At 43.9% G+C, this 14,519-nt stretch overlaps 1 protein-coding gene across 3 annotated transcripts in view; it reads left to right on the forward strand.

Annotated features, from left to right (window-relative positions):
* The window catches only part of glra1 (glycine receptor, alpha 1), a 43,808-nt gene that overhangs the window by 21,333 nt on the left and 7,956 nt on the right, over positions 1-14,519 (forward strand). For all 3 annotated transcript variants that reach the window (XM_042074813.1, XM_042074814.1, XM_042074815.1), the window contains 5 exons: positions 1,995-2,218; positions 3,106-3,188; positions 3,723-3,860; positions 6,207-6,421; positions 11,360-11,506. In XM_042074813.1, the coding sequence (XP_041930747.1) occupies positions 1,995-2,218; positions 3,106-3,188; positions 3,723-3,860; positions 6,207-6,421; positions 11,360-11,506 (807 nt within the window). The remainder of the gene's footprint in view (positions 1-1,994; positions 2,219-3,105; positions 3,189-3,722; positions 3,861-6,206; positions 6,422-11,359; positions 11,507-14,519) is intronic.

Below are 14,519 nucleotides of genomic sequence, written 5' to 3' on the forward strand. Positions count from 1 at the left end.
AAAGTGTGTTCGGCGACTAACATTTAAGAGCCCCCAGATGCACTAAACACAGTGAATAAAAGGGGGGGGAAGTGATATGTGTTGGGGGTTGTTGGGGAGGGGGGGGGGGGGGTAAAGGCCCCTGATCTCAGAGGCTGGCCTGCACCAAGTCACTGGAGCTGTGGAGGGGGGAAAAAAATGGCTGCAGACTGCAGAATCCTCTCATGCAGAACAAATGCTACATTTTCCAGGCTTTTTCTCCTCCACAAGCGGTGGAATTGATCCGAGTTGCTCGTGCTCTCGTTCACTTGGACGACAAGCAGAAAAAGACAGGGATGGAGTGAGGAAGAAGGCGGGGAGGGTTGGGGGAGGGGGGGGGGCAGGAGAGGAAGAGGGGAAGATGGAGAGAGAAGGAAAGACAGGGTGAAGAGAGAGCAAAAGAGAGAGAGAGCTTGAGCACTAGATAGGATGGCATCGATAAATCTTTAGCGCATATAGGGCTGCGGATAACTGTCTCATGTGGTAATGATCCCACGACTTCGGCCCCGCTGTGTGTATCCGCGGGTCCCTTCGGCCCCTGTGTTGGCCTAATTGTTTACCCTTCTCAAAAGGTACGAGGCGCTGGGGGAGTTCGCTTGGCTATTTAATTAGCTCACCCGGCTGTTTCATTTTCTTTTTCGAGGAGTGGGCGCATAAATTCAGAGGGCTGTCATTTGCGAGCTGACTTGGTTATGCTGGAGTCATGCGAATGAAGGAAACTTTTTCTTTTTTCCTTTCTGTCTTTTTTTTTTTTAATATGTCATAGTCAGGATGGAGTTTGGCCCAGGGCTTGAATCACATTATGTGTGGGCAGTTGTCATAAATCAGTCCTGGATGCCTGGAGAAATCTTACCCAGATAGAGGTGTTATTTCAATCCCAGTATTCGCTCTTGCTGATGAACCTCTGGCACTGCACGCTTGTTTTTGCCAGATCAGACGATGGTTCAAAATAGCAGTGACTTTGCAGGGGGAGGTTTTTTTTTTCTTCCTTAAGACGTCTTTTAGCTTGGTCCCTACTTTGACTCTAGAAAACATATGATAAATGAGCTAGGCATTGCTCTGCCGTACAAGGCATAATCCCATGGCATTTTTGCAGTGTTCGTGATTCAGCACTCCGTAACCCAGCATAGCAGATGTGTTTTCATAATAGGTGAGAAGTAACCTAAAAACCATTTGTGCTCATGGTAACAGCCCTGTAATCTAGTTAATTCACAGTAGCCAGTTGTGGCGCTGGCTCTTAATTAAAGCTATTCAATCATCAAAATCGATAGTTCTGTGCACACCAGATATCATTTGCTCTGAATGGCAAACATAATGACCTGGCCCAAGCTACTGCATTCTATCAAAACATTTTGAAATTCATTGGTTAAATGGGTCACCTTGCATTAGGATAATTGCTGGAAAACGTCCTTGAATGTTGTGGCTGATTGCCATTTTAAAGGTCACCCACCATATTTTCGCTGTGCTGATAAGTCATCCCAAGGTACATTACTACCCAGACAATTTAACGATCTTCCTGGAATGAAACAACTGCACGCCTGCATCAGGAGGAATTGACAATTACGGCTGCGTGTTTAGCTGAAATGCCACAACGTTAAGGGTGGCTATTTTTGCAGAGACCCCATTTGCTGCAGTATGTGAGCAAATAGCAATTATCTAATGTAAAATGGGGAAAAAGGGAGAAGACCATTTACTCCTGTTCTTTGGCTGGTACGGTTTGTAGCCAGCAGAAACAAAACCTTCAAAAAGGATAAAAGAGTACTATATAGCATATAAGGATACATGCTATATAGAATACATTTTTTTTAAAAATAGAGATGATGATCATTCACTATTTTTTTCCGGGGGTGGACACCATGCCTCTCACAATATTTTTTCTTAAAAATTTTGCCACTGATTTCTGCACTAAATCCACCTGGTGCCCAGTGGTCTAATATGACAGTCCTGACAGTTGTGCTTTTTCGTGTCAACTTCAGGACTACAGAGTGAACATTTTCCTGAGACAGCAATGGAATGACCCCCGTCTGGCCTACAGCGAATATCCCGATGACTCCCTCGACCTTGACCCCTCTATGTTGGACTCCATCTGGAAACCTGATCTGTTCTTTGCCAACGAGAAGGGAGCCAATTTCCATGAGGTCACGACCGACAACAAGCTGCTGAGGATCTCAAAAAACGGCAATGTGCTCTACAGCATAAGGTGATGGAACCTGTCCCTTAGACTCTGCTACTGTCATACCACCGATCAATTAAGTGTTGCACTGTCAGTTACGATTCAACTAAAAACAACAGTACATCCCACCATTACTGCATTACTGCTTTACCCAAACCCCCCCCCCCCCCCACACGCGGTCTTTAACTCAAATTAGCATTTATCATTTGAAAAAAATCTAAAAAATATTTGTGTCCCTCAGTAGTTTAAAAACTACATAGCTTGCTATGGCCCTGTTATAACAACTTAATGTTGGCTCAAGTATACCGCCCTCCTCCACAGTCCCCTATAGGTTTGTTGCTTGTCTTATATCTTTTCAGGGTAATATTACACCGTTGGGCACTCCCCTGTTAGATGGGATCGCAATAAATAGCTTTTGAGTTGGAAGAAAACAGGTTAAGCACATTCCCTACACTTGACACCATCAAATAAACCTCTCAGATTGAACCGGTCTCTGCTTGTGAGCTCAGACCGCTGTGGCTCTTGTGCACCGCCTGGTCGGAAAATTGCTGGTAAATAACTGTTACCGCTGCCACAGCGATGCTATCTCCGACCTCAGTAAGTGAAAAAGGCAGCTATGCTCTCCAGCTCTTTCTCTGGATGATGTGTGTGTCAGTTTACACGGCAGACAGGGCTTTATTGTTCAACACAATAAATATGGATCCATAGCGAACTCTAAGATGGGAGCAGAGCTCACAACTACCCTAAAAAAAATAAATATTTATTTTTTTCTCTATGCTTGCTATCTAACCTGTGAAAAGCCAATCCATTTTTAATATGAGAGCTCTAAACAGGCAGTAAAGAGGCTGCACAGTGGTGTGTGTGTGTGAGTGTGTGTGTGTGTATTGCTGATATCTGTTGCCTCCTGTCAACAGAATAACACTGATTCTGGCATGTCCGATGGACCTGAAGAATTTCCCCATGGACGTGCAGACTTGTATCATGCAGCTGGAAAGCTGTGAGTATCTCCCTCTCCCCCCGCGTGCAGTGCGCGAGGGGGAGAGCATTTATTTTGTGCAACAGGGATGGATGTCCCGCAGGCGTGTGGAGGAGAAATGAGCACTGCAATGATTTAAGGGGAGACTCAGATGTAGACACAGCAGTCAATGAAGGTTGGGGTGGGCACGGCTCGTCTGGAACCTTCTGGCTGCTGTCTCTCCTGCATTTGTAGGGATTTTTAATTTATTCTATTTTATTTGATTTGTTGTTTTGTTGTTTTCCTCCTTTTTGTTTGTTTGTTTGTTCATAAGGAGTTATTCTCAGAAGTCCAGGATCTTTGTAGTTAATGCTCAGTAATTCTGAGCGAGCAAGTGGGTTTGTTACATAGTATTTATATACTCAGAGGCAAGGCATCAAGAAATATCACTCTGCTGTTGCCAGCTAGCCAGCCTGCAGAAAAATTCTTTTTTTTCCTTTTTCAATCTGTGAAATTTATCCTTGTTGCATTAACCACGACTATCCTCTCTGTGCATTTAAAAACTCTCTTCTCTAGTTGGATATACAATGAATGACCTCATATTTGAGTGGGACGAGAAAGGAGCCGTACAGGTGGCTGACGGCCTGACATTACCTCAATTTATACTGAAAGAGGAGAAAGACTTGCGGTACTGCACCAAGCACTACAATACAGGTTTGCTCCTTCCCCGCCATACGTACGCTGGTTCTTTCTTTTTGGAGACTATTTTGCATGTGAGGCTCTCTATCTCTCTCTCTCTCTTTCTATTTTTGTCTTGCCGACCGAGTGCAGAGTAGCATACCCTCACACACACACACACACTCACTCACGCTCACACCCATGCACGCACGCACACACGCAAAGGCAGAAGAAGCACGCAGTCTCTCGATTTCTGAGATGCACTGTTGCAAAAGCAAAAAAAAAAAAAAAGCCCATGGATTGGTTAAACACAGAGAGATGTAGATCATAATCATTCTCCACTCATTCTTCATGGTCTCCTCAGTGCAGCTGAAAAACCATCTGTCCAGTCAACTCAGCCAGTGTGTGATATTACACAAGTAATAAATGGCAAAAGGGCTTGAAGGCTACTGAAGGCTTTCTTAGTTTACCAAAATAGCACTAAATTAGAGCAGATGGAAAACAATACCATTGAAAGAGAAAAAATGTTACATAGGAAATACTAAATAAAGTCTTGTTCAAAACAGGAGCTCTTAAATGTTAGAAAAAATATCACAATCCCAGTCATGATCAGCTGCATTAACCATTTAGATGTACAAGAGCCAGCATGGCTCTGAGAGAATACAATTTATTTCAGAAATTCTCTTGACAGTGTGCTGTCACATTGCGACTGTCTGAATCCATTTCAATTTCTTTTTTAGAAACCGTCTATTGAAATACAGTATCTGCTCTGCGCTTTCTCCATTCCAAAATAAATCCCAGCAATTTAGGCGAGTTTGACACATAGTTCTCAGAGAATAGTGTCTCGTCTGGCACAAACGCGTATCGCACCACACCTTCGGGCATTCAACTCTCACCGTCGCATGGATTTAACTGTGGCATTAACGATGAAGATTAGTTTGTCTGAGACTGGGAAAACTTTGCAGGCGTACGGATACACACAAAAACCACACGTACTCTCTCGAACGACACACACACACACCCACAGATGCACGACACTCCCGGATAAGGCACATAAAGGGCAGGTTCAAACCTGGCACGCACTGAGCCACATAACGAGCTTGTGGTCAGAGTGCAGTGACTGCTGCAGTATGCTGTCTCTGCTCGTCATCAGTGTCATCATTCTTTTTTCCTTTTTTTTTTTGGTTCTCTTTTTTCGGGGAGAGGGGGGGGATGGCACAGACTCAGCGAAGGGGCCCCGAGTGGACCCCCCTGGCCGTCCCCTCTCCTTCCCTCCCTACCTTCCTTCCTTCCTTCCTGGAGATCATGTCTTCCTCAAAGGACTACCGCCGTTTCTTCACAACCAGCCCCCATTACCGCCCAGCCATACCGCACTGTGTGTACGTGCTCCGCCGTTCCCCAGCCAAGTAGTAAAAAAAAAAAAAAAAGAAACGGGAGGGGGGATTTCAAATGTCCTTCTCTTCTTCTATTTATTTTTTTATTGTTGTCCTCCTCCTTCTCCTTCCTCCTCCCGTCTTCTCCTCAGATTTATTAGAAGCCGTCTATTGTGATTTGCAGAGAACATTCCTCGGCATCGCTGCCTTGCACTTCAGCGTCCCCCGATGTTTACCTTACTCTTCCCGTCTCCAAACCTACCCCCCCCCCCCTCTCTACCTCCCTCTCACCCCCCCCCCCCCCACCCCCAAAAGTCCCAACCAAAACAACAAATGGCCCCCACCAACTCCTCGCCTCCCCTTATCTTTTCACCAAACCTTCTTTTTATTGTCCCCATCCCCTGTTGCGATTCCCCGGCTCCTAGTTGTCATTTTAATTATTGTGCTGGTGCAATGCAGTGTCACCACGGTGTATTATCACTTGTTATTCAGATGGTTGTTTTCGATCAGCAAACACGATTATCTGGGGAAAATTGTTGCCTTTCTCTCTCAGCTCTCTGAGGTACAGAACCCCACAGAGGAGAATTACTGGGTGTCTTTTTTTTTTGCCTCAGCGAGAAAGTCTGATTCTGATTTTTATATAGATGAACAGCACCTGGACTGCCCTGGAGTGTGTTTCTCTGTATAAATCAATGGCAATAGAACATTCTCCTTCCTCCCAAATTACCCATTGTGTTTTTGTGTTCTCCTCTGTGTCTTTTTGTGTGCGTATGTACGTGTGTGTGTTTGTATGTGTGCGTTTAATATATTACTTCCCCTAACCCCACCTTCAAAAAAACATACAAAAAACAAAACCAAAAAACCCCAATTCTGACCGCGATCATGAGTGGTTTCTGTATTGGCAGCCCAACAAACCGGCGGATACAGAAACCCCTGCACATTTGATCTCTCACACCCCCAGCCCGTCCCCGTTGATAGTGAAAGCATGCTTGTGTGTTCTGCACTATAGGAAAGTTCACCTGCATTGAGGCCCGATTCCATCTGGAGAGGCAGATGGGTTATTACCTCATTCAGATGTACATCCCCAGTCTTCTGATTGTCATTTTATCATGGGTGTCCTTCTGGATCAACATGGACGCCGCGCCTGCTCGAGTGGGCCTTGGCATCACCACGGTGCTGACCATGACCACGCAGAGTTCCGGTTCCCGCGCCTCCCTGCCCAAGGTGAGTCCGAAGCGAACGCTGCCCCGTTGGCTTGGGGGAGGTGGCATTGCGTGGTGTGGTGAAGGTGAGGTGGTTGAAGGTAGATGGTGAACTGGTGGAAGGATTTCTGTGATGTCTGAGGTCAAACATCTAAATGTCGTCCAGGATGTCTGGACATACAGTAAGGATTGGAAGTAGTTGAGTTTCCATCCAACATTCTGATGCATTTTTGACCATTCAAACAGTCCAGAGTGGAACGCTCCAAATTCTTAGAAGTCGATTTAAAACTGATTAACGAAGGAAATAGTGTAACTGAAGTTGATAGAAAGGGTTTGCACATTTGCTGAGATTGCATTCATTGTTTCTCTTAACATTGTCCTGACAACCCACAGCTGTTCACAGCTTATCGCTTGATATTGGGAGTTTCCATTCTATTTTGCATATCAAAGCGGGTGCAAATGTGGACAGACTAAAATTTCTATAGCTGAATATTCATAAATGTGCTTAAAATGAGTTGGCTGGGAGTTGTAAATCAACATGTATCCAGAAGGTGCCTTTTGAATGCAGGATCCAAGGAGGGTCAGCAAATGTTTTTTACAGATTACGCTCTGCATAGGTTGCCTTCGTCATTGGGGGCTACTCTTCAATAGCAATCTGCTGTTGGGAAGGGTTGCCAAAAGTGCCACTTTACTGAGGACAAAAACTAATTGTCACCCCTAGAGTTTGCCAAGTAACTTTGGCAATGTCTGGATGGACTATGCACACTGGCGTGTGTGTGTGTGTGTGTGTATGTGTGTGTGTGTGTGTGTGTGTGTGTCTAACATAGGGATGCACAAATGAGCCGTGGATCTAACTGGTTGATGTGGTACTGGATCACTGGTGTTACGAGGCTGTTTGCTGGTATGGTCCCCGGAGATCTTGTTAAGATCAATAGCATCATTAACTCCGCTAAGCACAAGGACATGTCAGCCAAACACCTGGCTGCCACAACAGCAAACCTTTCAATGTGACAATGACCCCCAATCATATCAACACTAGACCTTGCACTAAAAAAAACTGAAACCTTAATATGACATGAAGAGCATCCAGGCGGTACAGACTAAGCCGGTACATTGACCTGGTGGTAGGCCTACCTGGTGCCTTGGATGTGGCTGTGGCCATTCACCGAGCATCTGTTTGCCATTTCCACCTCTAACATTGGGACTGCATGCCCTTCCTGGCCAGAAGCAAAGGCAGTAGCCTGGGTGGAACAATGAATCATTATCCTGCCTATGGTCATCACTGACCTTATTAAATCTCATTGGAAAAGGGTATGATTCTATGTGTGTTGGAATAATGGAAGACTTAACTGAGGACGTCAGAGGTCGTCGGTAATATTGAATATTTTGATAAATTCACTTATAATTGATGATCAAATATTTATTGAGTTTAATAATTGTTCATTTATCTCACAGGTTGAATGTTTCATGTTGGTTTTCATGTAGCTTTCTCAACACTCTCAGTAGAGTACTAGAGTAAACTGCTGGTGCAGCATTTTTTTTCCATATCATCAGAGTAAAACATATCCATAAACTACGTTTTCAAGTTATGTGCTAGGAGATTTGTTGGATATCCCCAACCAGATGTAAAGTGTGTGTCAACATCCGATGTTGACATGAGCTTGACATCTCAAGCATATGTTCCTGTTTAGTGATTATTCTTTAAAGGTACACTATACAAGATTTTCACCTTAATATAATCTTTACGAAGCCAAGTTGATGGTAAACGAAGTTGTAATAGATAATTAGCCTAGCATAGCTATGCATTACCTTGAAACATTACCTTGTCAATAGATATAGCTCTTTGGAGAGTTTTTTTTTTTTGTTTTTTTTTTAAAGATCTTTTTAGATCTTTAGATCCTTCACCTCCACAACAAAAGTATTTTTTTGGGGGGGGTGAGTCACAAGAAGTTTGCTATTTGCAACAGCAGAGTAAAAAAAATAAATATATTGCAACTCTAGAGGGAGCTCTACAGTAGCTATACCTAAACGTGCATAGTGTACTTTTAATGTTCACAGATTAAAAGATTAAACTTTTTTGAATTGCAGAGTACGCCATAAAACAAGCCATTGTTGATGCAGATTTTTACAAATTACAATTTCTCATGAAGTGTTATGTTTATTTTACTCTTTTGTTTATTTTAGATAATTCAGTGAGACACATAATCAGATAATCTAAAGTATCTATTGATTAATTGAAACCCTCATTATGCATATGCATGACTATCCACCAGAACTGACCCAAATAAGAAAGAGAAAGCTGGACAGTCATGCCTCGGTACCAGAGTTCAAACCATTTCATATTAATTAGCTCCTATTTATGGCTTCCTCCATTGTTATTGACTGGTGAGAGGATCTGCAGTTACCCATAAAAAGGATGCTAGCAGCACTAGTTGCTCTTAATCGAGCTAACAGACATGCAACAAATTACTCTTCTAAGGAAACAAAGAACAATGGCCACCTCTGTCCCACCTTCCATCAATAAAGCCTCCAATCAATGCTCAAAGCTTATGCAATAACAATTGGATGGTTAACCCGCAGGAGGTCCTATATTACTTCATAATCAGTGGTCAGCACAAAACACACAGAAACGCAGTGGAGTGGACGGTGTTAGGGACATCAGTGATGAATAAGAACAACGGTCAGACTCTGATCCCATCAAAGTCTAACATGGATTGGCTCCCATTTGAAGCAATCCCTAAATGTGATTAATTTTGCATGTCAGTTAATGCAAAATTGATTTGGTGCATATCGATTGTTACACAATGGCTCTCTTCTATGAATCATGACTGATTGCTTTTCAACTGTCTATTGATTGCTGATAAATCTTTCTTTTATGCTGTGTGCTCAGGCTTTGAGGACAAATAGTACCCTATTGTTACAGTTCAAGGAATAGTTAAAGAAAAAAAAGTATGACAAAAATCATTCGTGGTGGGGACAAATGACAACTGTCTAATTCATGTGGCTCGGATGAGCACACGGGAGAGGAAACGAAAATAACTTTTCATTCCATCTTCAATCATTATAGGTCTCTGTTTGATGTGGATAACATGTCCTGAAGGTGAATACACAGTAGCACTTCTCACTCTGGACACGAAACATCTCTCTCTCTCTCTCTCTCTCTCTGTCTCTCTCTCTCTCTCTCTCTCTCTCTCTCTCTCTCTCTCTCTCTCTCTCTCTGCCTCTCTGTGGAACAGAGGATTAAGTGGAGTGATTGCGTGAGTGGCTGGAAAAGTGTAATTACGTCCAGGGGAGACTCACTGCCTTGTTTTTATTTATTATTATTATTACTATTATTATTATTTATATATTTTTGTTTGTTGACATTAGGTGATTCATGTGGTTTGAAAATGAAGCCACTGAACTGTGAGTCCTCTGCCGTTCGGCTGTCACAATGATGATTGCGCAACTCGGCTGAATGAAGGTGCTCTCTCTCTCACATACACACACACACACACACACACTCACGCACATGTGCGGCTGACTGCACCAGTGTGTGTGTGTGTGGTGTGGGGGACGTTTTGGTGTCAGGGCGGATGGTGATTCAGACCCTATGCTGACACTTCTGCATTCATTAGCGGCTCTCTGTCCGTGCCCACTGCACACGGGGCATCACGCAAACAATATTTTTAATAATATTTTTTTATATATATATATATAGCATAGTCCATGCCCTCTGTATTTCCAGGTTCACTTAAGGATATACATGGTATAGCTATAGCCTTCACATGCTATACTAAATCAATTTCTTAGATTATATAATTTATAATGACTGATCGGCTGTACAAGTTCACGGCGGGATAGTTATGATATATCTACTGCATTCACGTGATAGATAAGTTAAGTAATTTATTATGACTATAAAATGATTGACATATTAATAATGTTAATCAGTGATTTATAGGTAATAGCTATGATAATTTCACCAATTCGTCTGAAATTTGTATCTTTGTTATGTAATAGGAAAATATGATGTAAGCATTCATATGTCAAGTTGCTGTTACATGTAACACTTCTCCGGGGACTTCCTCTCCAAGGCGTAGGTGGTCTAGCTGAGAAATGTGTTGATTCCGAATGCTTGACTTGCATCATCTCCACTCACAGCGCCTCCTGAACCGAACCATGCCTTTTGAAATGCCACTTCACCCGCATTCAGGCCACTTTTTGGTCAATGATTTGTAATTCAGCGTGAGTGTCCTCCAGTTTGACAGACCAGCCAAGTCCAAAACAAATGCCATTTTGTTGTGTCCGTCATGTGAAGACCTTCTGAGTATGTCGTCCTGTCCAGGCAACCATGTGCGGAAAGTCAATGAGATATCTGGGTAATTTAGCTCTTGTTTTACAGAAAAAATACTGAGGGCCTAGCAGGAGGTACTCAGAGACAGTTGTACTTTAAATATTAAAATAGATGTGACTTATTCAGAAACCTTTTGATGTTCTGTACTGAGTTAAGTGCTGTAGTCTGGCTTCATACCTTGCCAGCTGTATGGAGAAAACACCTCTGGGGCGTTATGGATCATGATGGATTCCGGTCTGCCATAATCCCATCTAGAAAACTTTTTTTTTTGCTTTTCTTTTCTTTTTTCTTCTTTTCCTCCTCTCCTCCTCCTTTTTCTTTTTCTTCTTCTTCTTCCTCTTCTTCACTTCTTTTTTTCTTCTGAGCTCTTCTCTGGACATGACTCATCAGTTTGAGCTGAGGTTGAGCAGACACGTGGGTGATTCAGCTGATGGAGCTGGCACGTTCGGCCCGTGTCCGCCATCTTGTTTGTCTCTCTACCCCCTGTGCCAACCCTGTTGATCTCCCCTCCATCCTTCCTACCTACCCATCAATCCATCAATCCTTCCATCTGCCCATCTTCACCTTTACCCCCCCACCACAACTTCGCCCACTCTCCTACACACACGCCACCCCATCCCGCAGGTGTCCTATGTGAAGGCTATCGACATCTGGATGGCCGTATGTCTGCTGTTCGTGTTCTCGGCCCTGCTCGAGTACGCCGCCGTCAACTTCATCGCCCGACAGCACAAGGAGCTGCTCCGCTTCCAGAGAAGGAGAAGACACCTCAAGGTGAACCAGCGCCTCACACGCAAGCAAGACACAAACGTACACACACACACACTCCCTCTTCCTCTCATGCAAACATACTCGCACGCACATACACAAACTCCATGCCTCAGTCAAACACCTCTCTCCCTAATCTCTCTCTCTCTCTCTCTCTCTTTCATTCCCCAGACATCATGTAAGCCCAGAGATACTCTTAAATATTCAACAAGGTTAAATATTCAGTGGAGTGAAAAACTCAGTGGGCTTTCATGTTCCTGTGTTTACGTTTAGTGGTTGCTAAACACACAGGGAGTGAATATTTCAGCACTGGGGCCAGCTTGGAGGAAGGTCTCGTCTGAAGCCCTGTCGCTTAATCAGGCCTATAGAGCGTCTGATGGTCAAGAGAGAACTCTTGAAAAATAAAAAGATACCCGCACACTGTTTCTATAAGCTCCCAGAGTGGTTTATTAACACAACGTTTCGACCAGAGGTCTTCGTCAGGTATCAAAAGAGAGAACTCTTCCATTTAATTATTATTATTGGTCAATACAAAAACAAAATTAAATGGAAGAGTTCTCTCTTTTGATACCTGACGAAGACCTCTGGTCGAAACGTTGTGTTAATAATCTAAAGGTTTTTTTTTTCAGGGGCTGGGGAATGCAGAGAGCCATCATCAGTTCTCACGGATTGTATTTGAACTTTGATCTTGACCCTGCTCTTCCGACACCCCCCCCCCCCCCCCCCCACCCCCTTTCCTACCTCAGTAACTCTCTGTTTACAGGCTTGCTGGGGCTGTAACATTCCCAAAGGGTCCCTAAGTGTCAAATCAATGACTGTTATAGGTCCAGCGAGTTTCAAATCAATTGTGAGTCATATCACCAAACGGGGAGGCAACAGCCACCCTGAAGGGATAGTAAGAGCTCATCCATAAGTGGACCTGCCATAGCATTGACTGAGAACAAGCAAAGAATCAGAGCACTGTAATAAATGGAGATACTAGATATGAAGTCATTGCATGTCTAAAAGAGAAACGGACAGGGTAGAGCTGCTTGACATTGGTAAACACTTTAGGGGTCCTAGTTTAAATGATGTGCAAAGGTGGAAGAGTGTAAAATGGAGACACCAGCAAAGTGTCTCGGGCATGAACTAAAGCTATCGTGTGGTATGTGGGAACACTGCACTTACCTACCCATGTTTGCACTTAGGGTCTTGCTCAAACTACCAGTATTAAATTATTAAATTAGCAATTATAGCCAAGTTATTAAATTAGCTTTAGTTCATCTTTGCTTTTTGCCCAGACTTTGCACTTTGTCCATCATTTCAGTTAAATTGCCCCACATGCAAACTCCCCTTGAGACGTGCTGGGATGCAGACTGAGTATGTACATTCTCTATGCAATTTGAAGAGTAAAAAGAAACAAAAAAAAAAAAAAAAAAAAAACTCAACTCTAAATCTGAAATCCGATTATCCTCTCTACTTCCCCCATCTACCCCTGAGGGGAATGTGTAACAGGTGTGGTTGATGTGGCTAGATTAGTCCCTAGTGCTTTCGGTCTCCAGGTAAGTCATGGCTATGGGATGCCCACACATATACACCAGCTCCAGCAGCCATAGTGCCATGTGGTTTAGAAGCCGGGAAGCGGAGGCTCAAATCCCTTCGTGTTTGTAGGCCGTGACCTGATCTCCCCTCCAGCGTTTCAGAGATTCCAAATGATGTCGTATGAATGAGATATGATTAAATATTAGTCTGCATTTTTTTTTCTCTCTTTTGTGCAGAAATGCAGACTAATCCTTTTTTGTCAGGGAGAGAGAGAGAGAGAGAGATGGGGGAATAACAACAATCTCCTTAGGGAACAAATGAGCGAGAGAGAGAGAGAGTCATGCAGCGTTGGCATTCCTGTCATGTTCAGCCTTTGGTTTTGTGTGTTTGAGTGTGTATTTGTTTGTGCATCTGTGTGTGGTGTGTGTCAGTGTGTGTGTGTGTGTGTGTGTGTGCATGCATGCGAGGGGAAGTGTGTGTACATATTTTTGTGTTTATGTGTGTGTGTGTGTGTGTGTATTTGTTTGTGTTTGTACGTCTGTGTGTTAGTGAGCGTGCGTGTGTGTGTGTGTGTGCATGCAAGGGGAAGTGTGTGTGTACATATTCCTGTGTGTATGTGAGTGTGTGTGTGTGTGTGTGGTGTTCTCTTTTTGACTTACTGACCACTCATGCTGAAATCTCAACATGCTGCCAGGCTTCTTTTCAGTTATCACCTTCATCCTACAAAACACACACACACACACAGACACACATACACTCATGAAGGGAAAAATTTATGGGAAATATTCCTGGTTATCTGTAACAAACGACACATAGCTTAACCCCAGAAGTGTCGTACCAACCACTGGATTCCTCACCCATGCTCACAGTCGCAGTGCTACAGCTCAGTAATGAGCCTCACAGGCCCTTGTGATTCACAGCAGTGGTACAGTCCTCCATTACGGCTCTCCCGGGCTATCAGTCAGTGGTACAGTCCTCCATTACGGCTCTGAGGGGCTATCATTCAGCCCAAATGCTGCAGCGGAGAGCTGTCACGTCCCTGCACCACACAATAAAACAAACCCCGAGCACTAGCACTGGCGCTGCCGTGGCCATCGACCGACCGCCCCTGACCACCCGTCTGCATCAGCCAGCTCCCCCCTCAGAGGACTCCAGCTCCTGGGCAGCAGACAAAGGATTCCCCCTACTGGCGCTAGTGGGAACACGGAGGGCAAGGCAAAGGGGACGGCCGGGGAGTGACTGCAAAGAGAACGAGAGAGAGAGAGAGAGATAATTAGACAGGAGGAGAAAAGAGAGAAAGACTGCAAGGGAAAGAAGAGAGGTAGATGGCAAGAGAAAGAGAGAGAAAAAGAAAGAGAGAGGAAGACAGAGGAAAAGGAGAGAGAGGTAGTGAGGGAGATTTATTAAGATGGGCAGTGACAGAAGAGTGGGTAGAGAGAGAGAGAGAGAGAGGTGAAGAGAAAGATGTGACATGAAAAAAGGGAATAAAGCCTGTAGG

Source organism: Alosa sapidissima, chromosome 20 (genome assembly GCF_018492685.1).
Source record: "Alosa sapidissima isolate fAloSap1 chromosome 20, fAloSap1.pri, whole genome shotgun sequence".
Taxonomy (NCBI): Eukaryota; Metazoa; Chordata; class Actinopteri; order Clupeiformes; family Clupeidae; genus Alosa; species Alosa sapidissima.